The 27,807-nt window shown below is 35.3% G+C and overlaps 1 protein-coding gene across 2 annotated transcripts in view; it reads left to right on the forward strand.

The window, feature by feature from the left end:
- The window catches only part of STRN (striatin), a 100,391-nt gene that overhangs the window by 45,797 nt on the left and 26,787 nt on the right, over positions 1–27,807 (forward strand). The window contains exons 4-12 of one of the 2 annotated variants that reach the window (XM_047852469.1): positions 1,658–1,736; positions 4,184–4,351; positions 6,221–6,356; positions 11,476–11,611; positions 14,368–14,478; positions 16,564–16,650; positions 17,115–17,258; positions 21,781–21,917; positions 27,562–27,737. In XM_047852469.1, coding sequence (XP_047708425.1) covers positions 1,658–1,736; positions 4,184–4,351; positions 6,221–6,356; positions 11,476–11,611; positions 14,368–14,478; positions 16,564–16,650; positions 17,115–17,258; positions 21,781–21,917; positions 27,562–27,737 — 1,174 coding nt within the window. The remainder of the gene's footprint in view (positions 1–1,657; positions 1,737–4,183; positions 4,352–6,220; positions 6,357–11,475; positions 11,612–14,367; positions 14,479–16,563; positions 16,651–17,114; positions 17,259–21,780; positions 21,918–27,561; positions 27,738–27,807) is intronic. The other variant, XM_047852470.1, reaches the window with a different exon arrangement.

Genomic DNA, 27,807 nt, shown 5'->3' on the forward strand with positions numbered 1-27,807 from the left:
CAGAAACTCATATGAATTCCAGGATCATACAGAATAAATATAGCCTTTTGATTCTAGCTTTTCTCACTTAGCACAATGCATTTGAGATTCATTCGTGTTGGTGTGTTCATTCCTTGTTGAGTAGTATTCCATTGAGTGCATGTGTCACACTTTGGTAATAACATCATGAGCTGCCAAAGTAGGCAAAGACAGTTGAGTATATCTGAGGATAGTATAGAAAGAATTCGGGCCATTACTGATGGGAAATTAAATGATCTCAAAAGTTCTTTCACATCTGAAATTTTTAGTCTTTTGAAATGCCAATGCACATGTTCTCACTTGGCAGGTATAGGTTACTTACTTCACTTAAAAAGGGGATATATTTAGAACATACCATAGTGTATTCCTGAATTTGTGGGTCAATGGAAGCAGATGTGTTGTTTTTCCTTAATATTGGGACATCATTTTGCCCTCTTTTTTTTTTTTTTTTTTTTTTAAAGTATACCCTCTGAAGTCATCCTATCCCAAAGTACTCTTATCTTTTTAAGGTATCTTAATCCCTCCCACCCCCCACTGTACTGCTATTTCTTTGGTATATCACAGAGCTGGGCCTAACTATTTTAGGAGAAAAACGAAAATGGAAGACCAAATTCTCATTTACTTATTTCTTTAATTTCTTCTCACTGTAGTGAGAGCATGTAGAGGGAAACAACTCTGGAGTCACATGTGATTTCAGCACCTTACAACTGTGTTTCTAACTTGGGAATCTTACAGTTAACTTGTAAAACTCATCTTGCTCATCTTTAAAATGGGGATTTGGGGTTGTAAAGATTAAAAAAGATAACATATGTGTTTTTAACATAGCATCTGGAACATAGTAAATGCTTAACATCAAAATCATAAAACAAATTTTCCCAATCTCTCTTATATCTCCACTTGAATAAAACCCTGTAAGAGATCACAGTTTCTTGCAGTTTGATCAAGGGCTGATGAAAAGTGTGAACTTTTTGGGTTGTTTTTTTTTTTTTGTTTTGTTTTGTTTTGTATTTTTAAAGTTGAGTCAGAGTATAGTTTGGAAATTCTGTAGTCCAGATTTATCACAGAGAGGGCTCTTTTCATTTTACTATCTTAAAAGGGTTCAGTGTCTACCAAATGATGAATTAAAGCTTTACAGGGCTTAGGTGGTTTTCATTCAAGGAACGTCTTCAAAAGAATACTTGAGGTTTTTACTTAATAACTAGTGAAGGAAATAGATGTGGATTGAAATTATTTCTTACCTATATCTACTCTTTACCAGACTGGCTTTTCTGTCATCATTCCTGAGTACTTTGTTCTAGTTCTGATGTGGTGCTCCATAATACTTTCATTGGACTCCTATTGTATGACTTGATTTGAGTCAGTCTTTGTCCTGGAGGAAAATTCTTAGGCTACTAGAGATTGGGAAAATGTCGTTATTTTAGTTCTGCTACTCTCAGGGGAATCTAGTAGCTATAATGAATTTATATTTTGTTATGGAAATTAGATTTAAAAAACAGAATTTACATTGTCCTAAAACATACCTTACAGTGTAGTTTTGCATATTCTGATCTAATAAATTTTTATTGGACATATTTTATGAATTGAGATACTCTCTAATGTACAAAGCAAGGCATTTTTATTATGATTTAATGTTTTCCAGATGAAGGTAATGAAACAGAGGTACAGCCACAACAAAACAGCCAGTTAATGTGGAAACAAGGTCGACAACTACTCAGACAGTAAGTATCCTGTGGTTAAACAAAGAGAAGTATATTTCATCAGGGTACACATATATATATCTATATATCTATATATGTATCTATAGATACATCTATATATAGATATATACATATATATATATTTTTTGCATTTGCAACTCAGTACAATAATATTATCTCTTTTATTGTTAGACTGCTGGTATGAAAAAACTTAATTGAATTACTGTTCCTTTTTCATATTACACATTTTCCCCTGTGGTAGAATTCATTTTTTATTAAATATTAACAAGAATTACCAAGAATAAATTCTTTTATTTTATAATTTTAGCTTTATCAAAGAGTATATCTAATAGTGTTTATTTATTTATTTTGAGGGGGGTTGGGGAGAGGCAGAGAGAGAGGGAGAATTCTAAGCAGGCTCCACACTGGGAGCAGAGCCTGACCTGGGGCTTAATTCCACAAACCGTGAGATCATGACCTGAGCCAAAATCAAGTTGGATGCTTAACCGAGTGAGCCACCCAGGCATCCCTCAGAGATTAATTTTAAGCTTCTAAATTTTAATATATGCTTATGTTTACATTTTAAAGAATTCTGTATTCCTAAAGTTATTTTTGCATCTTTTGTACATGAATATACGTGTGTCCTAGTAGAAGTCTAATCAATATTAAGATGTAAAATTTTGGGTTATGTTTTTTAAACTTTCTATTTTAAATAAATTGAAGAACTTCTTTAATTTTCCCAATTTGCAGATATTGCACTAACATGTACTTTCTCCTATAAAATGTGTTTTGAGACTATAAAGAGGAAACAAAGCTGGAATGAGGTTCAGATGTCAGGTGGTAGGCTATAACCCACTTTACCAGCTCACTGCCTGGTTCTTGCATATCACATTTGAAATTGGTATTCTAATTTGTGCTTGAGTAAAATGAAATTTACTACCTGTTTTGGATTTTGGGGTTTCCTGTGAATAGTCTACATCTGTGGTTTCCAGAGTGGATTTGTACCGCCCATTCCTTTTGACTAATGGCGGAGAGAATATTAAAATGTGCCCTTTTATGTATTTGTTATCTATTCAAAGTTAAAGAAAATGAGAATTCACTAATATTTAATAAGTGGTTTTCACTGGTGCCCTCACTTTGGTCTTAAATATGATTATGAATTTTTCTTTTTATAAATGAGTGTTCTTAAAGTGATGATTTTTTAAATGAGAAGTGAGGGAGAGACAGAATCCCAAGCAGGCTCTGTGCTGCCAACATGGAGCCTGATGCGGGGCTTGATCTCACTAACCGTGAGATCATTGCCTGAACTGACACCGAGAGTCAGACGCTTAACCTACTGAGCCACCTGAGTGCCCCTCATCAAAACATTTCTATAAATATTGGATAGTATTAAAATGAGTGTCTTGATTTGGTAAGATACACTTACTCCATTTCGGTCACACATCTTTGTGAAATATCTCTTTGAGCTGTAATCTGTTAATACCTGATCTTGAAATAAACTGACCTGAAACTAATTATCTTGTCCACCTTTGTTTTCTCTTTCATTTCATAGACTTGATGCTTACTTACAGGTTCATGCCTAATATTTGTCTTTCACATTTGTTAATGACAGTATTTTGGCATGACGTTTGCCTTTTTCATGTTTTTGCTGCTACCGTTTTTGGTCTTTTTTGATCGATCTTTGCTGTTAAAGGATAACGAATGCCTTCTGTATGCCACCCAATGTATTAGATGTGTCACTCTTAGGAGGGAAGAAAGCTGAAGTTCAGGAGAATTAAAGTTACACAGGAAGAAAGTGGCAGAAATGGGCTATAGAACCAGGTCTAGCTCTCAGTACAAACCTATTTTTTCTGTGCCGCTGGCTCTCAGTATCACACACACCCACGTGCACACACGCATCCCACATCCACAATTGAATTGTGGGCTATTTTTACTTTAGAGTTGGCTTAGGATAAAAGCTTCCTTTCTGTAGAAATGACTCTTTGGAATGTACTCTTCTTGTATGTCTTGGAGGAAAGCAGATATGCTAGAAATATTCTCTCTAGCTCTCAGACAGTTGATCCAAAAACACTTTATAGCAGAAATGTAAAAAGAGTACTGGTTATAATAATTACTGTTATAAAATAGTAATTTATTAAGGATCTGAGAGTGAGTTTGCTCCAATCCTGCCTAGAAGAAAGAATGTGCTTTTAGGTATATTAAGGAACAGCTTCTTCTTATGATAAATGCAATGAATAGTGTATTGTATAGTTCTTTGATTTTTTTCAGTGACCGTAGAGGCTGGTACTGCAAGAGACATCTCCATCTGGCAGCTGGAAGATTATTTATTAGCCAGTCTTGCCAGCATAGTACTGTACTGTTAAGTCTTCTGCAGGCAATGGATTTAAAGAAATACTTTTATTTACATGTTAAGTTACAGAATACTGATTCCAAAATGACTGGATTGTAAGAATCCTCTTCGCACACAGGTATCTACAGGAGGTGGGTTACACGGATACTATTCTAGATGTGAAATCTAAACGAGTACGAGCTCTCTTGGGCTTTTCAAGTGACGTCACAGACAGGGAAGATGACAGAAATCAGGACTCAGTTATAAATGGCACAGAGGCTGAAGTTAAAGAGACAGCAATGATTGGGTGAGTATTTTGTCTGGGTTACTAAATAATTTTGGTTTATGGGTGACACTTGTGATACTTGCAATTTTAGATACTGTTACAGGAATAATTTTTTTATAAAGTTTAATTAAAAAATGGAAATTTCATTTGGTAGAAGATAACCTATAGGGATTAGAGTTATTTGTGATTATTATAATATTTTTTGTTTAAGATATTTTTATTTGCTTGAAATTTATAGATTTAATACAGATTTTAATATCTTGAAGCTCAGTCACTTACTGTTAGAACTTCACAAAAGATCATCTTTCAAAATTCAGTTCAAATCTGTAAAAATGAAATTTCATTCCTGGTGACCGAGAACTCCTATAAATTCCTCAAATTTTTTAGAAGTAAAACTTTTAACCATGTTTGTGTATTTAATAATACTGTAACCCCTCTTTCTTTTGAAAATTATCTATTTTAAGTTTATGTTTTTAATTGATAGAATCAGTGTGAGAAATTCAATAGCTATTTGAAATATTTTGTTTTGCATTTTGGATCATATGTCATACAATTACATGTAATTTTGTTTAAAATGAATATGAACAGTTAAATAAGGAGATTCTTTATTGAAAAAAATGTTGGCATGATTCTTAAATAAAAAGCCAAAGATTCTATGAAAGTCTAAATATTATGTTACTTCATTTTAATGCATGTTAAAGCCATAAGAATGGTTTAAATTGAACTCTATACATTTTCTAGTAGGAACAGCGTTTCTGTTAGTTGGAACGTTAAAATTATGGGATATGGGTAAAGGCTCAAAAATAGGACTTATAAGTTCTCTAAACAAATGTCATTGGACCCTTCTTAAATGTATTCAGTAATAACTAAGACTACATTAACTTGTTTTTATAAATGTAAGATTAGATTGTTTCTTTGTGTAGATACAAACAATGCAGGCCTTATTCCTGATTATAGTTTTACCTAAAGGGTTATTGTAAGTCATTGTAAAGATGTTCAGAAAAGACCACTCTAATTGTCTTGTGTTTTGTCCTTGACCTGTGTTTTGAAACTGAAAAGGGTATTATTCTGAATCTGTCTGATTTATGCAGGGATAGAGAATAGGGTGGAAAAAACCCAAAAACATAGCTCTCAACAGATTTGAAATTTGAGATGTATCTGTTTTGAAAATTTTGTCCATAGTTGTGGTTAAATTTTTTTTTTTTTTAAGAAAATGCCTTTTATCTAAAACATTTCCTAATTAACTGGAGAGAAATCATTCTATTCTGGCTATTAGGAAATTATTTACTAGATTTATTTTGAGGGACTAAATTAAAATTGTATATGTTTGAAAAGTCAGTCATTTTGAAAATGAATGGTTTATTCATTAACACGATCAAGTTTTATAGTATTAGTTTGACTAATAAGTTATTTCATGTGCACATTTACTTTTTTTCAGCTCCTTAGCTGTTCAGCAGAAATGTAAGATTGCATTAGAGAAAATTGACCTAGTAGTTATTTTTTTAGTTATAGAAATTGATATTGTTGGAGGAAGAGTTGCAGAGAGTAAAAGAATAGAGAAAAATAGAAAATATTTTTAAATGTTTAAAAAGAAAATATTTTTAAAAAGAAGTACATTAAGTTTGACTTAAGGATCAAAAGAATACTGAATCAGGAGGGGCCATTAGTCTGAATAGTTATGATTGTAAAGTACTTTAAGAGTAACCACTTCCTATAGTGCTTTTCCAATTAAAATCCATGGAAATGTAATGGATAAGAATCAGTGTTGTTCATAACATGATTTGAGGGGTCATAGTTATAATATAGACAAGTTAATGCAGCATATCATGGATTAATTCTTATGTTAAGTATAAAAAATGAACTGAGCAAGACGTACATGTTTTAAACCAGAAAATCCGAGTTAACAGATTCTGCCTCCGTGCTGGATAATTTCAAATTCCTTGAAAGTGCAGCTGCAGATTTCAGTGATGAAGATGAAGATGATGACATTGATGGAAGAGAAAAAAGCATCATTGATACTTCAACGGTGAGTTGGTTACTCACATATTAATATTTTTAGGGATCATTATGTGTACTTTAAAAATAATCTGTGTTCTTCAACCTAAACTCTTAACTTTTTGTGTGTGTGTGAATTTGGGGACATTTAATCTAAGAGGTTTCAGTATTGAGTTAAAATTCAAGAATATTTTTAGGATGGCAGCTTTCTCTTAAAGGTCCTCACTCTTTGGGGCACCTGGCTGGCTCAGTTAGTAGTACATGTGACTCTTGATCTCAGGGTTGTGAGTTTGAGCCCCATGTTGGGTGGAGAGATTACTTAAAATATAAAAAAAAAATCTTGAAAGGTCCTTACTCTTTGACTGGTTAGCTCATTAAACATTTCAGTATTTCTGCAGAGCTGTTGAATGTGGTAAAAATGTGTGTGTTATACCAGTGCAGCGTTATTGGTGCTATAAGACAGTAGAACTGACAGACCCATTATGGTGCCTGATGGCGACTGGCATCACCTCTAACTGATGAGGTTTTTGTGACTTTTGCCTGGGTTGCTTTGGTAGACAGATGTTATAGACTCTCAGAACTCTTCCATTAGATTTCTTCAAACAGATTTAAAGTTATTCTGCAGTTTTGTTTAGATCTTCATAAATTTATTGACTTTCCCATGGTAGTTTCCTGGAATAAGAAGTGTCTCTTGCTTCTTCTCCCTTCTCTTCCCTTCTCCATTCTGTCACCTTCAGCCCCTCTTGTTATTTTCCCTCTCTTCTTTTTTCCTCCCTTCTTTTTCCTCCTCCTCCTCTCTTCTCTCTCTTCTTCTTCCCATCCTTCTCCTCTTTTAAGTAATAGATGAGGTCATGCTTTGTTTAGAAAAATGTTTACATTTCCTCTTCCATGTGTATTTAAGAAGAGTAAGGTAGAAAGCAAGGTAGGGAAGCTGACTGGACCTAGAGTTGAAAGCCTTGGGGTTAAGTTCCATTTCTGTTACTAGTTACCTGTGCTTCTTATCCTTCAGGCTTAGTTTTATACTTTGTAAAACAGAGGTCATAATACCCATCTTATCCTCAGAGGATTTTGTGAGGAATAAATGAGATGTTGTATATGAAAATGATGTATACGCTTTCTGGGTGTAACTCCTCTCTTCTTGATGCCGTTTGCTTCCATCAGAGACTCTCAAATTATTACTTCCAGATTCTTATTTCCCTGAGCCACTGTTCAGTAGCATTCTGCTGGTACAGGCTTGTCATGGGCATTATTTGAACTTCAAGTAGTCACCCCCAATTTTTCGTATGCAAATATGTAGTAATAGCATGTGTTTTAATTTCCTGTATGAAAAGAAAATGCCTAAACTTGTATGATCCCTTTTCTCTGTCCTAGTCATTTGGAAATTTTCTACTGCCTTGTGATTTTTATGGGCTGATTGCATTGAGATCATATTTTCCCATCAAAATACTTTATTCGTAACTCAGTGGTAAATGATCGCTGATTATGATGCTTTACATTATTTGTTAGCCATTATATTGATTTAAATATTAAGAAAATCTGTAAGTTGATTATTCTAAGTATTAAGTATGGTCTTCCTAGAAATTCCTAACCGTAAACTGGTTTCAAGAATTTTTAAGTAATCAAATTCATAAAGATCTCCTATCTTCCAGTTAGTGCAGATTGTAGCAATTCTGTGACCAAGCAGTGAAGGCACAGCTAATATAAAATACTTAACCCCATTTAACCACTGGATTCAAAAATCCTTTTAGCTTTTCAGGAAAAAACATCTCTAAACAAATCATTTCTTTGTAAAGCTTTGCTAATTTTTAGGATACTGTACACTCATTTTCATGGCTGCAGGTTAATAGCCACATACCAAAAGGACTTTCAAAGTCTAACTCTATGTAGCAATGAATAAGCATGACTTAGAAAACGTATCACGAAGCTATATAGAGAATGACTGAAAATTATTCTATTAAAATGTTTCGTGAACAAACAGGTTTTTAAACTATTTCTTTAATCAAAATCGTTTAATGATTCAACTATGAAAATATAGGAACAAAGCCATTAGTAACTTTTATTTGTGTGTAGGCTATAAAATAGTGTTGTGGTATCTTCAAAAAACTGCTGTGTTCTCTTATCTTGCTCTTTACCCTCTATTACAGTTTGGTTGTTCTTTGAGTTACATTCTGGATCATTTCCTCCTCTTTCCTTCTTCTTCCTCATGATCAACCTCTTCATCTTATTTTTCTTTACCATCATGGTCTTCATTCTTATCATAGTACCATTAGTTATGTGTAATAATGATCTTGAAATTATACATGTATACATAAAGTGATTATCTTTAAAATTTTGAAGGGTAACTTCACCAGCAAGATTTAGTCTCCACATTCAGATACTTAGGAAGAAAAGTAATGGGATTAAGAATCATTAATTGTTGTGTTAGTCACAGTCTTGTCCCTATTTATGTTATATTTCTTCTAATGATTTGAAAAGGGACCTTCTATCCCTTTTTCTAATCTTTGTGGCACCCTGTACAACTCCTAACTTTTTTGTATCTGCCTTAATTTCTTAAGCTGATTTGTAAACTCACTGAAGGTAAGAGTGGAGTGGAACCTTAGACGTAAGGAAAAGTAATATGTGCTTATTACAACAAACCCCACCCCTTCCCATTTACTAATCCTACTCTTTGTTGGTAACCATACTTTTCTTCTATGCCTAACCATTAAAAACACAGGAGTTTTGGGGTGCCTGGGTGGCTCATTTGGTTGAGCATCCGACTTCCGCTCAGGTCATGATCTCGCAGTTCGTGAGTTCGAGCCCCTCGTCGGGCTCTGTGTTGACAGTGCAGAGCCTGAAGCCTGCTTCCGATTCTGTGTCTCCCTCTCTCTCTGCCCCTCCCCCCCTCACACTCTGTTTCTCTCCCTGTCAAAAATAAATAAACATTAAAAAAAAAAGAACAACAACAACCAAAAAAACGACAGGAGTTTTAATTTATTTAGGTTGGGGAGACTTGATAGACAGTGATCTGCAGGTTGCCATATTTTCATTCATAAGGTTATGTGGAGGAGATGAAACCTAGAACAGATTAGGAGTTAATTTTGTGACAATACCATATTTAGTAATAAGAATGTTGAAAATACATTCAGACTTTCAATGTAAGTCTGTATTTTCTCTGCCCTTTTTGTTAAGCATCGAGAACAAGAATTCTCTATCTACAAGATGTTGGTGATGGCCTATCTAATTTATATCTGGTGTCCCATCAGGGTCAAGGAAAGAGAGGGATCAAGCCTCTAGGGTGAAAGAAGAGGGATTAGGCAGTGTGTTTGTGGAGCAATGAGGTTAGCATCTTCTCTTGGCATAACTCTTGAGAGATACTTTTTGACCTTGGTCTGGCCGCCCAGGGAAAATTAGAACAAATTATTGACATGTGGTTACAAAAGAATTCACCTTCAGCATGGGTTTTCTATACCACAGTATGTCAAACTGGTCTTGCTTTTTTTGTTTGTTTAATAGATTCATAGATGGGAGATTGGAATATGCTGTAAACATAAAAGTATGTCTTGATTTTAGGGAAATATTCTGAATAGTTAAACCAGTTATTCTAGCAGCATTAAAGAATCCTTGATTTCTCCTATTCATTTTACACACACACACACACACACACACACACACACACACACACACACACCAGGACAGTTAAGGCAGATAAGGTTTCATTCATTGCACCAGCTTTCTTCTTCTGATAGTGGCTTCCTGGAGTGCTGCACTGAGGAGGATTTTTGAGACTGTATCTGATCTTAGATGAAAAGCACTATGATTGGTAACTGATACCAGGAATGAGCAGGAGAACAGGGTAATACAAGTCAGGTATTTGTTACCTCTTAGAGTCTGTTTCTAGACTCTAGTCTGTCCTATTGATGAGTCTGTTGAACCCTTAAAATTTTAAACCACTCACATTACCCCACTGATACAGTTTGATCAACTCATGCTATTTCCATTTTGCATGAAATGAAGAAGCTGAGGTCTGGAGAAGTTGAGATACCGAGTCCATTGTAGCAAAAGAAACTGCAAACCAGTCATCCTAATTTCTTTGGGCTCTTAGTGGTGCAGGTGACTAAAAAGAAAATGATTCATAACAAGTATTGGCATATAGATCTCAAAAATTACCGATGCATGCCTTAAGCCTAAATTTTAATCCTTCAACTGGATTTGTGATTCCAGAGACATTCCTAAATAGATAGAATGAGACATAACAGCCCTTGCCAGATTTTCTAGTAAATCTAAGTTAAGTCACACTCTGAAAGATCAAGGTTTTAGAAAAAGTTTAAATATGTAGAGAGTTATTGGAGAAAACTGATGCCAGGTTGGAACAGTAGAAATAGTAATGGGAACCTTTTTTTCCCCCTCTAACCGAATACTTTCTAAGTTTTAAGGCATGCATTTTGGGATTTTAGATTTTTAAGGGAATGATGTAGTAGAGCTAACCTTTATCATGGTTATATTCTGTAAAACCTTTGCACTGTTGTGTGAAATGTTTCTCATTTTGGTTAGAATAGAACGTCTACACGTTACACAGGCTGCATCCAAGAAATGTAAGAGATGGTTGTGGTTCTCCTAGTACTGTAGTATGTCAGGGACATTTTTCATCGACTATAACAATGTTTTCAATATCTGATTTCATTCGTTTATTTAAAACAAGCCATCATTGAACAAAGTTTAAATGGTTACTTTAAAATGTGTGATGTGTATCTTTTCAAAATGACCCCTGTTTTCCATTGATTTGGCTAGGTATTACAGCTATTTAACATAACAAAGATCTACTTTCTGAAGAAACCAATAGTTGAGTTTTCTCATTCGATGAGAAAGGGATACTGTTTTTCTTTATTTAAATTAATTCCAGGGGCACCTCCATGGCTCAGTCGGTTAAGCGGCTGACTTCGGCTCAGGTCATGATCTCGGCGGTCAGTGAGTTCAAGCCCCGCATCGGGCTCTGTGCTGACAGCTCAGAGCCTGGAGCCTGTTTCAGATTCTGTGTCTCCCTCTCTCTGACCCTCCCCCGTTCATGCTCTGTTTCTCTCTGTCTCAAAAATAAATAAACGTTAAAAAAAATAAAGAAAGAAATTCCATAATATATCCTAAAATTTTAATTTAGCATGTTTTTTCGTTAGATTGTTAGGAAAAAAGCATTGCCTGATAGCAGTGAAGATCGAGATACAAAAGAAGCCCTAAAGGAGTTTGACTTCTTGGTTACATCAGAGGAAGGAGACAGTGAGTCTAGAAGTGCAGGCGATGGAACAGAATGGGGTAAGGAAGCATATGGATCCCACCAGAGACGTTAAGTAAAAGAAACCAGTATTTTACCAGCAGGGCAACATCTTGAAGAACACTGTAAATTTCTCATAATGTTGAAATGTTGAACATCCTATGAACTTTTTACTATTGTCACCTTTTATCCGGTGTATATATCTGTGTGTGTGCGTGTGCGTGTGTGTGTGTGTGTGTGCGCATGTGTGTGTCTGTTTAAAGAAAGTTGTATTGGTTATCTTATTTTTTTTTTAAATATAAGCAATATCCATGAAAATAATTTGAATCCGTATACAGACTGTTCTGTGTTTTCTGCCTAGATAGTAGAACTTGAAAATCTAGATTTTGTAGAAATTGAGTATGAGAATGTAATAGAGGGTTTTAGAGACTCATCTCTGGCATCTTCTGTTCAAAAAGAAGTACAGATTTAAAAAATTGTAGTTACTCATTCTAGGCAGATTTCATCAGTTTGTACGAGGCATAGAAACCAATTGTATGGAAACCAATTTGACAATAAATTTCATATATTAAAAAAAAAAAGAATCTTGTTAGTTTCTGGCAAGTAATAGATTTCACCACACATCTTCTGTGACCTTCCATTACTATTGTTTTGAGTCTAGTGAAGATAACAATAAGGTTTAACTTTTAATTAAAAAAAAATGGAAGACCCTCTAGGATCCAAAAGCTACCCAGTTTAATTTATTACTAAGAGCTGATTGATGAAATATTAACATTTAAAAAAATTTTTTTTGAGACAGAGGGAGATAGAGCTGGAGTGGGGGAGGGGCAGATAGAGAGGGAGACACAGAATCTGAAACAGGCTCCAGGCTCTGAGTTGTCAGCACAGAGCCTGATGCGGGGCTCAAACCCACGAACCGTGAGATCATGACCTGAGCCGAAGTCGGATGCCCAACCGACTGAGCCACCCAGGCGCCCCGAAATATTAACATTTTAAATTGTTAGATCTTTCTGGAAAAATAGAGTATTTTTATTATTGATAGATTATAGTTAGAGGTATAAAAATGTTGAGAGTTTTAAAATTTATTGTGTTTAGTATATTCAGAGGCCCAATAAAGTTTTTAAAACTGTAGATTGAAATTTAAACTTCTTAAAAATAGATTCCTGTTTGTTCTGATTCATTTAGATTTATTCCAGTCATCCAACAAATATTGATAAAGTGCCTTCTATGTGCCAAGTCATTTGGTGAAGATCCTTACCTTTGTGGTCCATATAGTCTGCTAAGGGAATATAGCCAGTAAGCAATATTCTGACAGAAAGTGATAAATGTTGTGGGAAATAGAAAAAGTAGAACAGAGTAAAGCAGATAGGGAGTGCTGGGCTCAGGGTGGCCTGGAGGAGACAGATTACAATTTAAAATTGTATTGGGGTAGGCCCCATTGAGGGGTAACACCTGGACAAAAGACTTGAAGTGGATTGATGGGTTGACAGTAAGATATCTAGGGGAGGAATATTCAGGAAAAAAAAAGCTACAGCAAATGCCCCAGGATAGCAGTAGCCCTCATATGCTTGAGGAATTCTGGGACACCAGAATGGCTGAAGCAGAGTGATTCTAAGGGGAATATGGTAACAAATGATCAAATCGTGTAGGGCCATAGACCACTGGTGAGATGGGGAACTACAGGGGAATTTGAGCAGAAGGGTGACATGGTCTGACTTTTAAAGCATCATTCTGGCTGCTGTATTGAGAAAGACTACCTATAGTAGCCATTGTTGGTAATAATCTTGATGTTAGGGGAAAGGGGGCAATTATTGTAGTAATTCTAGCAAGAGACAGGGTGATTAGAAAAGTAGTGTATGTGCTAAGTAGTCAGATTCTAGATGTGTTTGGAAGGTAGAAAAAACAGTATTTCCTGAAATATTTGATGTGAGGTGTGAAAGAAAGGGAGTTTTTTGGTCTGAGCAAATGGCAGGATGAAACATTGGATTTGGAAAAGGGGGGAATTTGATTTTATATGTTTAGTTGGAGATATCTTAGAATTTCTCATGGAAATGTAGAGTGGGCAGTTGGATATGAGTCTTGAGTTCAAGCAAGAGTTCTGAGCTAACACATAATGTTATATAGTATATAAATTTATACTAAGTATAAAATATGTAACATATTTACTCCTTAAATTTTCTTCTCTTGAAATAGTGAAAATTAATGATTGAATTTCTTATCTGCTAGAAGCTCAGTTTCCTGTTTAAGAACTTATAGGCTAACAAATCACTTAAATTGCTTTAAATTTTGAATGAAGGTTGATTGATAAGTTTACAAAGTGCTGTTTATAAGGCCTGTAAAAAAAATGATTAGTTGATGAACACATGCCAAAAATATAAAATTTTTGAAATGAAAAGATCATTGAAGACTGTTTTGTATAATCTCTTAATAATAATCTTCTCTCATTACATAAATTAATAAGTGTTTTTTTTGTGAGTCAGTCATAACTGAATTCAGAAAATGGAATGAAAATGAGGGCTTCTCATTATAGAGTTGTGGGGCTTAATTTAATAAAAGTCACTCAAATCTTCTAGTGTTTTTTTCTGTTTCTTTCAAGAGAAATTTAATATTATTACCTAGGAAATTGAATTGTCGTTTCTTAGATATTACATTTTGTATGACTTATAAGCAATAACTTTAAAATTAGTGTTACATTGAAGAAAATGGTTGTTGTCATTCAGTGACACAACAGTGAATTGACTTATAGTGTTCAATATTTAATTTAAAAAGGCTATTTCATTTGTTTTACTCTATTTAGAAAAGGAAGACCAGTGTCTCATGCCTGAAGCCTGGAATGTGGACCAGGGAGTAATTACCAAACTCAAGGAACAATACAAAAAGGAGAGAAAGGGGAAAAAGGGGGTGAAGAGTAAGTGGAAAACATTGTATCTGTAAACCATAAATCTTTCCTTTTTTTATATCCCCCAATTTTTTTCCCCAATGTTTTCCTAAAACCACTTACTCTTTTTCTTTTCTGCTCCTGGTCTCTTTCGTTTTCATCTGCTCTCAGGGGTTGAAATTAAGTGGTTAGTTATTTGATTGTGACCTTAAAAAAATAAAAACAACCATGCTTCTGATTATGGAATCATAATATATCCCAATAATAAATCTAGAGCCTTGTGAGAATATGGAACTATATATTCAAAACATAGTGATAATTTCATTTTTAAAGTATATGTGCTTAATTACCACAATGATTTTTCACTGTTGACAGTTTTAAATCTCATCTAGTTTGACCCTCTGGCAATCCACCAAAATTACTGCATATAATTTTAGACCTTGGAGACAGAAAGTTAATTTCTACCCCTGAATATTCTGTGTGTTCATAACACACAGTTCATTTGCTCTCACTACTATATGCTATACAGGGCAGAGAGTCAAATACACAACTTTTAAAAGTATTTATTTTCTAATTTAAGAATTTTGCCCAATTTCATTTATAATAATATTGCCAATTAGCTTTTTTCTTTTTAATAAGATGTCTGCCATATAAAAACTGGAAGCTAAAATGAAATTGCTAGCCCTGTGAACCATATATAACCATATATATATATATATATATATATATATATATATATACACATATATATATAATTATGCAAATTATTAGGTTTAGCAGTAGATCTAATTAAGTATGTAAAGTAGAAACCTTGAAGAAGCTTTCAAGCATCCCTGAAAACCATCTAAAACACCTTTTTAGGACAGCAAAGCTAAACTACCTCCTGTGCTTCCACTCCCGTTGACCATATGCACATGGGTCTCCCTTTTATGGCAAAAGGAATTGCATCCTTTGGGATATTAAAGTAGTGTAAAGTGGGATTAAAATCCAGTTTAGTGAAACATGTATTTAAAAGTTGGAAAAAGCGTAGTTGTTATTGATAAACAATTCAAATCTTTATTTAAAATATGCTAGGAGTTACAAGTATTTAACTTGAATGGATTAAAAAGTCAGTGGCTATTTTTGATGTTATACTTGTAACGATTACATAACTAAGAACTATTATTTGATGCCTTCTCAATATAAATTAAATTATAATGAGAAATATTAATATTAAAACATTAAGAGCATTTTGTACTTTTTATCCAAATGTATGGATAATAAATGTGATCTTAAACAGTAATGAGATATGATTTACTAGGGCTTTTCAGAGCCATGGCAAAACCAGTTACACTGAAATTTTAATGCAAATGTCATAAATGAGAAAGGAGAATATTTTAATTTTCAGGTTGACCTAAGTTGATATTTCTTTAAGTCATTATGCTACAATAATGTTTTGAAATGTAAAAAATCTCTCATTTGGAAGGGTATCCAGGATTTACGTAGAATCCACCTATTATACTGGTTATTCAGTTCTTGTCAAATATCAAGGCATTGCTATAGTTGGCATTTAGCACTTACGATCTAAAATGGCACCATTTGACTGGAACTGTATTTCTACTAATGGAAGCTATTGGCTTTCCTGAATCTGGAGATTATGATCAGCATGCAGGTATATAGCACATAATTTTTTTGTATGACAAAGAAAAATGACTACAGGGGGAGAAATTTTAATATCTTAGGGTAGAGGGACTGCAGGGTGAGGCTCCACACATTTTGTTTATCATCATCAGTTCACACTGTTTTCATAAAATGGTGATCTGGGAACAAGTGAAGACATGGTAAAAACAGAACCGAAGCAAAACTTTGACCTGGTATGAAGCAGAAATTTACAAACCCCCACAAATATTTTTTTAATTGAACGTTTACTGTTGGAAAAATTTGATTCCTATTGATATGGCCCAGTAGAAATATTTCCAGTCAAATTGTGTACTCCAATCATACGGTCTTGAAATATATTTCTAGGTAGTAGTTAAAATTGCTTAAAAATAGTTGTATTCTTTGCTGGTATAGGAAAAAAAAAACCATAATGGACTATGGGTAAGATTTTCCCATTCTTAATTAAACTTGTAACAGGAAAAACTACCGAAGATCTGTTTCAGCCTCTATCCTATATAAAACAGTCAAAACAGGGATGTGGGAGAATGAAGAATCAAAGTTCAGGTAAGTAATCAGTAGGGCATGAGACTTCACCTCGGGTACCATAGCTTCAGGATGTAAGGCAGTGAATGCAACTTCACATAAATGGACAAAAAGGAATGTTGCCGTTTAACTCAGTACACAGTAGCTTCACAATCCCTGGTATCTGTCGTCATTTAGAGCAATATATAAGGATTAAAAGAATGCTATTATTTTTAATGGTCCAAATTGCATATGAATATGATTTTTTATTGAAATAGCGATATTATTCCATTAGCTTAATTTTTAAAATATATGTAAAACATAATTCTTCTCAAGAAATAAACTTTTAAAATAATTTGAAAACTTGGAAAGTAATTACTTTTTAATATGGTAGGGTAGTTTTAAAGGTGAATGTAAGCAAATGTGAATAAGGTTTATGGCACCATTTTGATGCAGTTGGATAATTCCATTCTTTTTTGTTCTCTTCTTCCCTGTTTCTGGGCTAGGGCCCAATAGGTCAAAACTACAAGATATGCTTGCTAACTTGAGAGATGTTGATGAACTTCCCTCGTTACAGCCATCTGTGGGTTCACCTTCCAGACCCACCAGCTCCAGGCTTCCAGAACACGAAATAAATAGGGCAGACGAAGGTAAGTATATGACACTCCTGAGTGCGCGCGCGCGCGCGCGCACACACACACACACACACACACACACACACACACACACACACACTACTGGGAAATGCATATCTAAATTCAGTTATTAGAAAGGACTTTCCTAAGAAAATAACTTTATTTTACGTATGTTTGATCGACATGGTGTTCCCCAAATGTAGGCTTTCTTACATTGAAGGGGTTTGATTCCCCCTTCAATCTGTTAGACTTGAAAAGGGTGCATAAACAGCAAGTCCAACTCCAGATTCTAGTCCACCTCCCTAGAAGCCGTGTATTTGGTATGTACAGGCTGTTTTATTCACCCTACTGCAACAAGAAGAAAATTAAGTCCATATGATAGGTAGTAAATGTTTACTTCGAGATTCACGTAAGTATTTTCAGATGTTTTCTTTAAAGTCTGTCATCGATAAGTGAAAACGGGGGGGGGGGGGGGGGAGGACACCTGAAAGTCTACTCACACTTGCAACTGTGTTTCTTTGTTCCCTTTCAGTCCTTGTCTAACTGTGTGTATTTTTTTTAACAAAGTTACAGTCACCACAGAGTAATTCTATCTTGTTTTATTTATGTAACATAAAGTCCCAAAACAACTTTCATAATTATAATTTTGAGATTACACATTATATTTTAGACTTGATACTTCACCATATCCCTTTTGGATATTTAGGTTCCCAGTTTTTTACAGTACTGTCTTACGATATTTAAATACAATTCTGCCTGTTTTCTAGACATAAGTTCTGACTTATCTATTTATAAATAGATAAAATGCTTATATGTAGAAATTGATCTAAACTTTTTTTTAATGTTTATTTATTTATTTTGAGAGAGAGAGAAAGAGAGAGAGAGAGAAAGTGTATGTGCAAGTGGGGGGAGGGGCAGAGAGAATTCCAAGCAGGCTCTGCATGCTGTCAACACAAAGCATGATGTGGGGGCTTGAACCCACGAACCATGAGATCATGACCTGACCCGAAATCAAGAGTCAGGTGCTTAACTGACTGAGCCACCCAGGCACCCCTAGAAATTGATTTTAAAGTATGTATTTACTGGGGCGCCTGGGTGGCGCAGTTGGTTAAGCGTCCGACTTCAGCCAGGTCACGATCTCGCGGTCCGTGAGTTTGAGCCCCGCGTCGGGCTCTGGGCTGATGGCTCAGAGCCAGGAGCCTGTTTCCGATTCTGTGTCTCCCTCTCTCTCTGCCCCTCCCCCGTTCATGCTCTGTCTCTCTCTCTCCCAAAAATAAATAAAAAAAAAAAAAACGTTGAAAAAAATAAAGTATGTATTTACATTAGCTGAAAATCCAGTATGATGTAAAAGGAACCTTAATGATTAATAAATATTTTTCAATATTTATTTTTTAAAATTGCCTTGAATTTAAATACTGTAATTGTTTGCAGTGAATATGCTTCTTCAAATTACTATTTATTGAATAAAACAGACTGGGAAAAAGCCACAGAAAAATCATAAGTGTTTTTCTTTCTTGGGTTTTAAATTCAGTTACATTTTAGAGAGACATAAACTGATAGAACCTTGATGGACAGATTTTCATGGTCGGAGTACTTTTTAAATGAAACTTTTGACCATCACATGGTTAGTTATTAGAGTTAATTTTATACATAGTATACCTGGAATTTATTACTCATACATTAAGTAACGAAGACTTGTACATTATACCTTTATACTCTAAATACACAATTTCTTTGATATAGAGACGTCTTTTGAATTAAAGATGTGAAGTCATGGGCCTCATTAGGTGTGTTTGTTGTCCTCTAGGAGATACATTCACTTGACACTATCCATGTGAGAATTTTAATCAGTTTGTTATTCTAAGATCAAGTCTAGATAAGAAGTTCATTTTTCTTTTGTTCTAGTAACTCCTAAAGAGTTTTATCAGAGATTTCATCTTGCAGAATTCTAATAACAGAGACAGAATAAGTACTATATACTAAATGACAAATGTATAGAAGCATTACATAAGCCACAGAAAGTGCCCTTCATGGGAAAAAATATTGAAGAACCTTAAAACTGAAGCATTGAATATCTAACTTACTGTCTCTAACATGGGTCCTATAAGCTTTCTTCCTCAGTGAAAGGTTTTCAAAAATATAAAAAGTATGTAAGAAATACACGGTGTATTTAATTGCCCATGAATGATGCCTCTTGGTCTCCAGTTTAGTTTCAGAAAAAGTGTCCATAGCCTGTGTGTGCTATAAATGTTTATCACTTTATTTTTGTTTTAATGGTTTTGTTTTAATTATTTAACTGTAAATAGTAAAGAGGCACAGTTAAATAATTTTGTAAAAGCTGAAGAAATGTGGCCTATCGTCTCAAGTTGTAAGGAGTCTTAGAGTTCTGCCCATGGTCGCTCCCTCTGGCCCTCGGGTGTGCTGGCTTAGCCAGGGAGTGTGCTGGAAGGAGCTCTGCCTTTGTTTCAAGGTTTGACATGGCCATTTTTAGAGCATTGTTTAAATTAGCCCAAACAGAGTGTGTGCTCAAATCCCATGAATCTTAGTCTTGTTTTTAAGAGTCCTTTTTATTTCACACCTGAACAAAGTTGTCTGGATACAGTAGAAATGAAAACAAACAAAACACCTGGCTGAAGACCCAGTCTCATAGTCTCCTGTGAGTCATTTGATTGAAATTTGGCATGAAAATTGCTATTCTAACCTAAACAGTCTCCACCCTGCAGTAGTTAATGTGAGAGCTGCTCAAACCCCTCAGAGGATATGTGGTATGTTTGGGTAAAACCCATTTTTATTATTGCTGCTTTATTGCATGGTGGTTTTAATTGCATAAGGTCTTAATTTATGTTCTCCTTTGTTCTTACAAGGGTTTTAAGACATAACTCTTATGTCTACTATTTTTAAGACATAACTATTCTTTCATTTCTTCAACAAATACTTATGATTGAATCTAAACTTACATAATTTAAAGCTGAAAAACACCTTTAAATCCAGTTTTCTACATATGCTAATTAATATATTGACTTGTTTTTCTTAAGGAAACAAAACATTTTTTTAGCAGCCGGAGTTTAAACTGTTAAATTCGTCTTACCAACTTATAAATGTTTGTTATTAGTAAAGTAACCACCTCTAGAAAACTACTCAAAGACTATCTTTGACAGTTTGCCAGCATAATTGCATTTATAAAAATCAACAATTTACTATTGACCAAATTAGGTAAAACTCCTGTTTTACTTTGGCATTTTGCTTTTAACTGATTCTTCTATGATGGTGATTGGAGGAATTGGATTGGTATGTTCAGTGTCATCTATTACAAAGAAGATAATGGCGTCAGCTCGTGGCTAATGAAACTGTTCAAACGGACACTTCGTTAAAAAAACGTCTTTGAAATAAAAATCCACTTATAGTGAAAAGAAAATGTCTTTGACACAGACATTTTTAACTGAACTATACCTGTGGAAAACTGTAGAAGTGGTAAGGGAGCAGGTCAGTGAATTATCACAAAGTGAACCCAGCTGTGTTACCACTCCCTCGGTTAGAATCTGAACATTACCAGGGTCTTGAAGGGCTGCTTGGGCTTCAAGTTACTGCTTCTCCCCTTCTCTCCAGACACAGTCCTGAGTTCTAACACCAACATTAAGTTTGCCTCATATAGGCATGTTTTATAGTTGTAACTATTTTACTTCTTTCTTTTTTTTTTTTAATGTTGATTTATTTTGAGAGAGAGAGAGAGAATGCACCATGAGCAGGGGAGAGGCAGAGAGAAAGGGAGAGAGAGAATCCCAAGCAGATTCTGTGCTGTCAGCATGGAGCCTAATGTGGGGCTCAAATTCACGAACTGTGAGATCATGACCTGAGCTGAAATCAAGAGTCAGACGCTTAACTGAGCCACCCACGCACCCCAGTTATCATAACCATTTTCGTTTGAAATTTTCTGTATTCTTCCAAGTTACAGAATTAAGCAATTTCATTTTGAATAAGACCAGGAGTGTTCAGATCACTTGTTACTTATGTTTAATATTTGATAGAAGTAATTTGAGTAATTAACATGAAATAGCAAACGAGGTAAGCCTACTTTGCTTTAGTCGTATTATTTTTTTGTATAGTGAAAAAGAAGGGACAATGGTCTATTGGATTTGTTTCCTGTTGTACTTTTCTTTTTTCTCTTTCTTTTTTTTAATGTTTATTTATTTTTGAGAGAGAGGAGAGAGGGAGCCAGAGGATCCAATGTGGGATCTACAGGGGCTGCGGAGAGCCCAATGCGGGGCTCGAACCCACAAACAGCAAGATCATGATCTGAACCAAAGTCAGACGCTTAACCGACTGAGCCACCCACAGGCCCCTTGTGTTGTACTTTTCAAATTAGATACCTTTGCCTATGGTTAAGATACAGAAAAAGCAACCAGTTCTTGAGGATTTTCTGCTCACTGAATTTTACTGTGTTTGAATGCATTTAAAAATAATCAAATATAGACATGCCCTTAAGAGACTGTTTACACTTTAGAAGTTTTTTTATGTGTCTTCTGTCTTCCCCCTTCAGTGGAAGCATTGACCTTTCCTCCTTCTTCTGGGAAGTCCTTCATCATGGGAGCAGATGAAGCCCTTGAAAGTGAACTGGGACTTGGAGAATTGGCTGGACTTACAGTGGCCAATGAAGCAGATTCACTAACTTATGATGTGAGTCATGGTTTTATTTTTGTTGTTTTTTCATTTCTTAAAAATAAAAAGTTAACCTAATAGAAAAAGATAACAGTGGTAAAATTTCCTTACAGGTATAGAATTTGGTTCTGTTTTAATTGCAAACTTTGAAAATACAGTATTTTTCACATTGTGTAGAGATTAAAATGATGGTCTTTGCCTAAATCCGTAAGTTTTTATATCTTGTTTATTGGTTTTAGATTAAGGGAAAGAATTCCCTTTCTGTTACAAGTTTGGGTTTTATGTTTTAAGGCACCAGAGATCACTTGAAATTCATGCCTCCCTAATGGCAACATTTGAGTTTCTTCTCCAGTACATTATCAGTGAATACTTGGTCTACAGGAGATTTTAGTTATTGTTAGGCAGGGATGTCTCCAGGGTGTCTTGCAGATGTTAAGGCCGACCCATCAGTGATTTAGACCAAAACTGAAATCGTCATACCTTTACACATGCATGCGTTTACTTAATCCCAAACACAGTTGTTTTATAACTACATTTAAATTGTCAGAAAAACAGTTGCTTGTTTTATAAAGTATTTACAACCTGTCTTGTCTTGATGAAAATGGTCTCACTTTGATACCTCATTATCTTTGTTGGAGAACACAGTATAGCTCCTACCACATGGGGGCTGTAAAGATGGATGCTTAAGCAAACCATGGATATGAGAAGGATGTGCTCCAAAGAGGAACCTCACCACTCACTCCTCTTCCCACAAATCAAAATTCTCACTCTTTGCTAAGTCCATTAGTAAGTCTTTTGGGTTCTTCCTCCAAAAATACCTAAAATCGTTAGCTGTTTTTTACTTTTCATCCTACTCCATTGTTTTCTTCACCTGGAACTACTACAATAACCTCATCTAAATGGGCTCTTGGTTCCCCATTCTCTGCATATATGATACAGGTTTTTAAAAAATATTTGTTTCCAGTAGTTTTGTGTCCTTATATTCTACATCTGTTGTGTATAAAAACACAATTTAGTTGACTTTTGTTTTTTCATCTAATATTTGACAACCTTTTTATTTTTTTAATTTTATTTAATTTTTATGTATTATGTACTTATTTTTGAGAGGGCGCAAATGAGCGAGGGGCAGAGAGAGAGACAGAATCCCATGAGGGGCAGAGAGCGAGGGAGAGAGAGAGCGAGAGAGAGAGAGAGAGAGAGAGAGAGAGAAGCGGGGCTCACACTCGCCCCATAAGGGGCTGGAACTCCTGAATCACAAGATCATGATCTGAGCAGACGTCGGATGCTTAACCAGCTGAGCCACCCAGGTGCCCCTGACAACGTTTTTAATTGGAGCATTGAGTCCATTTCTTTTTAAAGTAATTACTGATATATTTGGATTTAAGCCCACTGTTTATTTGTGCTACTTGTTCTGTGTTCTTTTTTCTCCTATTTTTAGCTATATTGGGATTCTTTTTTATAAGTCACCCCCACTCCATTATTTGGAGATTATGCAGTCTTTCATTACTCTTTCTATTGTTACCCTAGAGATTACCACACATATCCTTATCGAAATTTTAATGCACAGACCTTAAGAACACTTTTAACTATACTTAAAAAATTCCTACTGTACATATATGTTACTATTACTATATATTTTGTCTCGACATTTATCTCCTACAAGATAATGTTTTATACACTCAACATTCAGTTAGGGTTATCCGTTTTACATGATTCATTTTGCTTTATTCTCTTCTCCCCTGCGCATCTGACTGTCCATCTGGAACACTTTTCTTTTACTCTAAAAACAGTTAATATTTCTCTTTGGTGAAGGTCTACTGGTATCCAATTCCCTCAGTTTCTGGTTTTATTAAATTGTTTATTTCACCTGAGTGAGTTAACTTTTATCTCTGGTATTGAGTTCCAGTTGGCAAGGTTTTTGTTTTGTTTTGTTTTGTTTTGTTTTGTTTTGTATTTAGTTTCACTTTATTTAAAAAAAAATTTTTTTTTTCAACGTTTATTTATTTTTGGGACAGAGAGAGACAGAGCATGAACGGGGGAGGGGCAGAGAGAGAGGGAGACACAGAATCGGAAACAGGCTCCAGGCTCCGAGCCATCAGCCCAGAGCCCGACGCGGGGCTCGAACTCACGGACCGCGAGATCGTGACCTGGCTGAAGTCGGACGCTCAACCGACTGCGCCACCCAGGCGCCCCTTTAGTTTCACTTTAAACATTTTAAATATATTACTTCATTTTCTTCCTTCGTTTTCTGCTGAAGTCAGCTGTCATTTCTTTTATTGGTCGTTCAATGTTAGTCTGATTTTTTTTTTCTTCTATGACTCATAATCTTCCTATGTCTTGACTGTTAGCCAAGGTTTAGTTTTCTTTTTATTTAACCTTCATGAAGTTCTTAGACCTTCTTGGCTTAGTATGTTTTTCTCAGTTTTATATAAAGTTCTCAGCTATTTATCTTCAAATACTGCTTTTACACGTCTCTCTTCTCCTTCTGGAACTCTAGTTATATTGTTAGAACTCTCTACATCCTCTGTCTCCTGCTCCCTTTGTTATGTATTTTCCATCTTTTGTCTCTATACTTCACTCTAGATGTTTTTACGACCCATCTTCTGGTTAACTAATTCTTTCTTCAGTTATGTGTAATGTGTAATTAAACCTATCTACTTAGGTCTTACACTGTTTGCTTCTAGAATTCTTTTTCTATAGATTTATTCCAAAATTTGCAATGTTGTCTTTTATCTTCTTGAACACAGTAAGCATGATTATGTTCCCAGTTGTTTTCATTAAGCTGTATAATCTTGTGTGGGCATGGTTATTTTTTATTGTGTCCAAATAACCATACTTGAAAAAATGTCTATAGAAATAACTTTAGGCCTAGGATGATAACTTCCCCCAGGGAGTATATTTTAATTTGCTTCTCTCAGATGTCTGTAGCCAGTAGAAATCTGGATCACCTCATTTCAGTTTCAGTTTTTCAGATGATTTAAAGCTGATCTGCAGTCTCTGCAAGGGCTTTTGTTCTAGTTCACGCTTCTGTCTAGGATGCAACCCTTTGGACTCAAAACCCAAAGCACAGTGCTTCACCAAGCCCCACCTTCTTGGCAGGCCTTGGACACCAGTCTGTATCTCCTTGCACTGCCCAAGCGTCAAAAGCACAGCCTGACCTCTCAACCATCCCCTCTGGAATCAGTAAATACCCTCTGGGGAGAAACAACTCCAAATATCAGGCTCACCTTTTTAGATTTCTGTCTTCCCCTAAATCCTGGCCTCCTTTTTCTTCACTATTTTTCTGGTTCTCCATTTAAAAATTATTAGCTCTGCTTTTCTACTTGTCCTCAGTACAGACTTGATCCTAATGGTCTAGTCTACATCATGGCTAAAAGCAGAAGTTCCCATGAGATACTTTTGTCCTCTCTATACGTACTCACAAAGATTTTGTCCCATATGTTACAGAATTCAGTCATGTCTCTAGACAAATGTCATTCTTTTTTTTTTTTTTTTTTTAGCTGTTAGTTGTTAAAAACTTAGTGTTATGTCTGTGTTTCTAAAAGAAGTCTCTAGTTCTAATAAATATATTAGTAACCTACCGCTGTGTAACAAATTGCACACGACACAGCTTAAAACAACATTTGTTACAGTTTCTGGAGGCCAGCAATCTGGGGCAGCATAGCTGTGTGGTTCTGGTCTGTCATGTGGTTATAGTAAGCATGTAGCAGGGGTTGCAGTCTTAAATGAAGACTTGGGAAGATCTCCTTCCAAGCTCACTCATGCAGTTGTTCAAAAGCCTTGGTTCCTTGCTGGCTATTGGCTGGGGACTAGTTTCTCACCCAGGAGCCTCTGTGTGGCGTTCTCAGTGGAGCAGCTGGCTTCTCCCAGTGTGGGTGTACTTGAAAAGAGAGTGAGCAAGAACACCCAAGATGCAAGGTTTTATGACCTGATTTTGGAAGTAATTTGCCACCACTTTTGCTATATGTTATTGGTCACACAGAGCAACCCTGTATTGTGGCAGGGGACTTCACAAGGTGTAAATATTGGACGTAGGGCTGAGTAAATTTACACAAGGTGTAAATATGAGGACGTAGGGCTGATCAGGAACCATCTCAGTGGCTGTCTACCACATTAAGACATTCAGAAGGAATCTAATTGTTTTTGTATATGAAAATCTTTCAGCTCTTCAATAAGAGCAGACAAGAGTCAACTTAGTTGTTCTGCTTCTCCCCCTGCTCCACGCACCCCCAACCCCCATGCAAAGATAACCAGCCCCAGATCTTATAGTAGTTCCTTGCATCGTGTGTTCTGTCTTCTTACTGCTCCAGTTGTGACCTGCTCTATCCAAATTTTTCTGCAGACTTTTAAACTTCTGGGTCCTAAGTTATAGTTTGTATTACGAGTGTAGCCTCTTAAGTCAGGCTATTTGGTTTTGAATCCTGAGTCTTCCACTTACTAGAGGGAACTCATTCAGCTTCTCTTTTCTTTACATGTCTGGTCCTTAAAGTGGGGATAATGTTGATTCCTTCATAGAGCTGTTGTGACACTTAAGTGAGTTAATGCGTGTTAAGTTTTTGAAAAATGTATAAAGTAATGAATAATGCTCAAAATAGCAGTTATTATTAGTATTGGTTTTTTTTGTCATTGTAAGTATGGCAATATTTCTTCAGTGTGTTAACCAATATGTGCCCTACTTGTGCTTAAATCTAGAATGCTTGTTAGTCATGGAGTGTAAAGTAATATGTGATAGCATATGTGGTGCTAGTGTAAAGTTAAACATGAACCTCTTTGGCTTTGCTGTTAGTTGGAAATGAAAAAAAAAGTTGGAATATTCTTGGAATGAAAAACTGCATTTTTTAAGTTGTTGAGATGGAGTCTGTGTGGAGAAAAGCAAGATAATGTTGTGCTTTGCAAATGGAATTTATTGTTTTGTAACATCTGATTGTCTCTTTCAGGGTTAACATTTTATGTTTCCAGTTTATAAACGTTGTTACCAATTTGACAAAGAAAATTTAGCTTTTCATATAAAGTACTGAAAATCTAGAAGTAGGATCATATTCTATAATGTTAATAGGTTATTAAAGGTAACTTAGTTTTCAGGTTTTTTTTTTTTTTATTTTTTTATTTTTGGGGGGACAGAGAGAGACAGAGCATGAATGGGGGAGGGGCAGAGAGAGAGGGAGACACAGAATCGGAAACAGGCTCCAGGCTCTGAGCCATCAGCCCAGAGCCCGACGCGGGGCTCGAACTCACGGACCGCGAGATCGTGACCTGGCTGAAGTCGGACGCTTAACCGACTGCGCCACCCAGGCGCCCCAGTTTTCAGGTTTTATCCCAAATTAGTTTCTATACTATAATTTAGGTTGAAATTACTTGTCTGTTGTTTTTTTAAGTCATCCTAGTAAAGACCCATTCTTGTTATTTAGTCTTCTTTCAATTTTGAATTATGTTACTTGTTTTTATGTTGTGTATTCATTCATATTTCTTCAAAGAAAACCACTGTTGACGTACTGTTAATTTTGCCTTTTGATTTGATTATTTGCATTTAGAAATTATATTGTTTTGACAATTGCACAATGTGATGATTTAATGACAAATCAGCAGGAATTAATGTTGCAATATAATTTTTTTCATGTCCTGAACCAGATGTCCGGGTATCTTTCTTTTGTTTCCTTAACAGATAGCAAACAATAAAGATGCATTGAGGAAGACATGGAACCCTAAGTTTACATTACGAAGTCACTTCGATGGCATTCGAGCCCTTGCTTTCCACCCCACTGAGCCCGTTTTGATAACAGCATCAGAGGATCACACATTAAAAATGTGGAATTTGCAGAAAACAGCCCCAGCCAAAAAGTGAGAATATTCTACTTTAACTGTATTTGAGGGTTTTTTTTTTTTTCAGTTTATTTATTTATTTTGAGAG

The sequence above is a fragment of the Prionailurus viverrinus genome, chromosome A3 (genome assembly GCF_022837055.1).
Source record: "Prionailurus viverrinus isolate Anna chromosome A3, UM_Priviv_1.0, whole genome shotgun sequence".
NCBI lineage: Eukaryota > Metazoa > Chordata > Mammalia > Carnivora > Felidae > Prionailurus > Prionailurus viverrinus.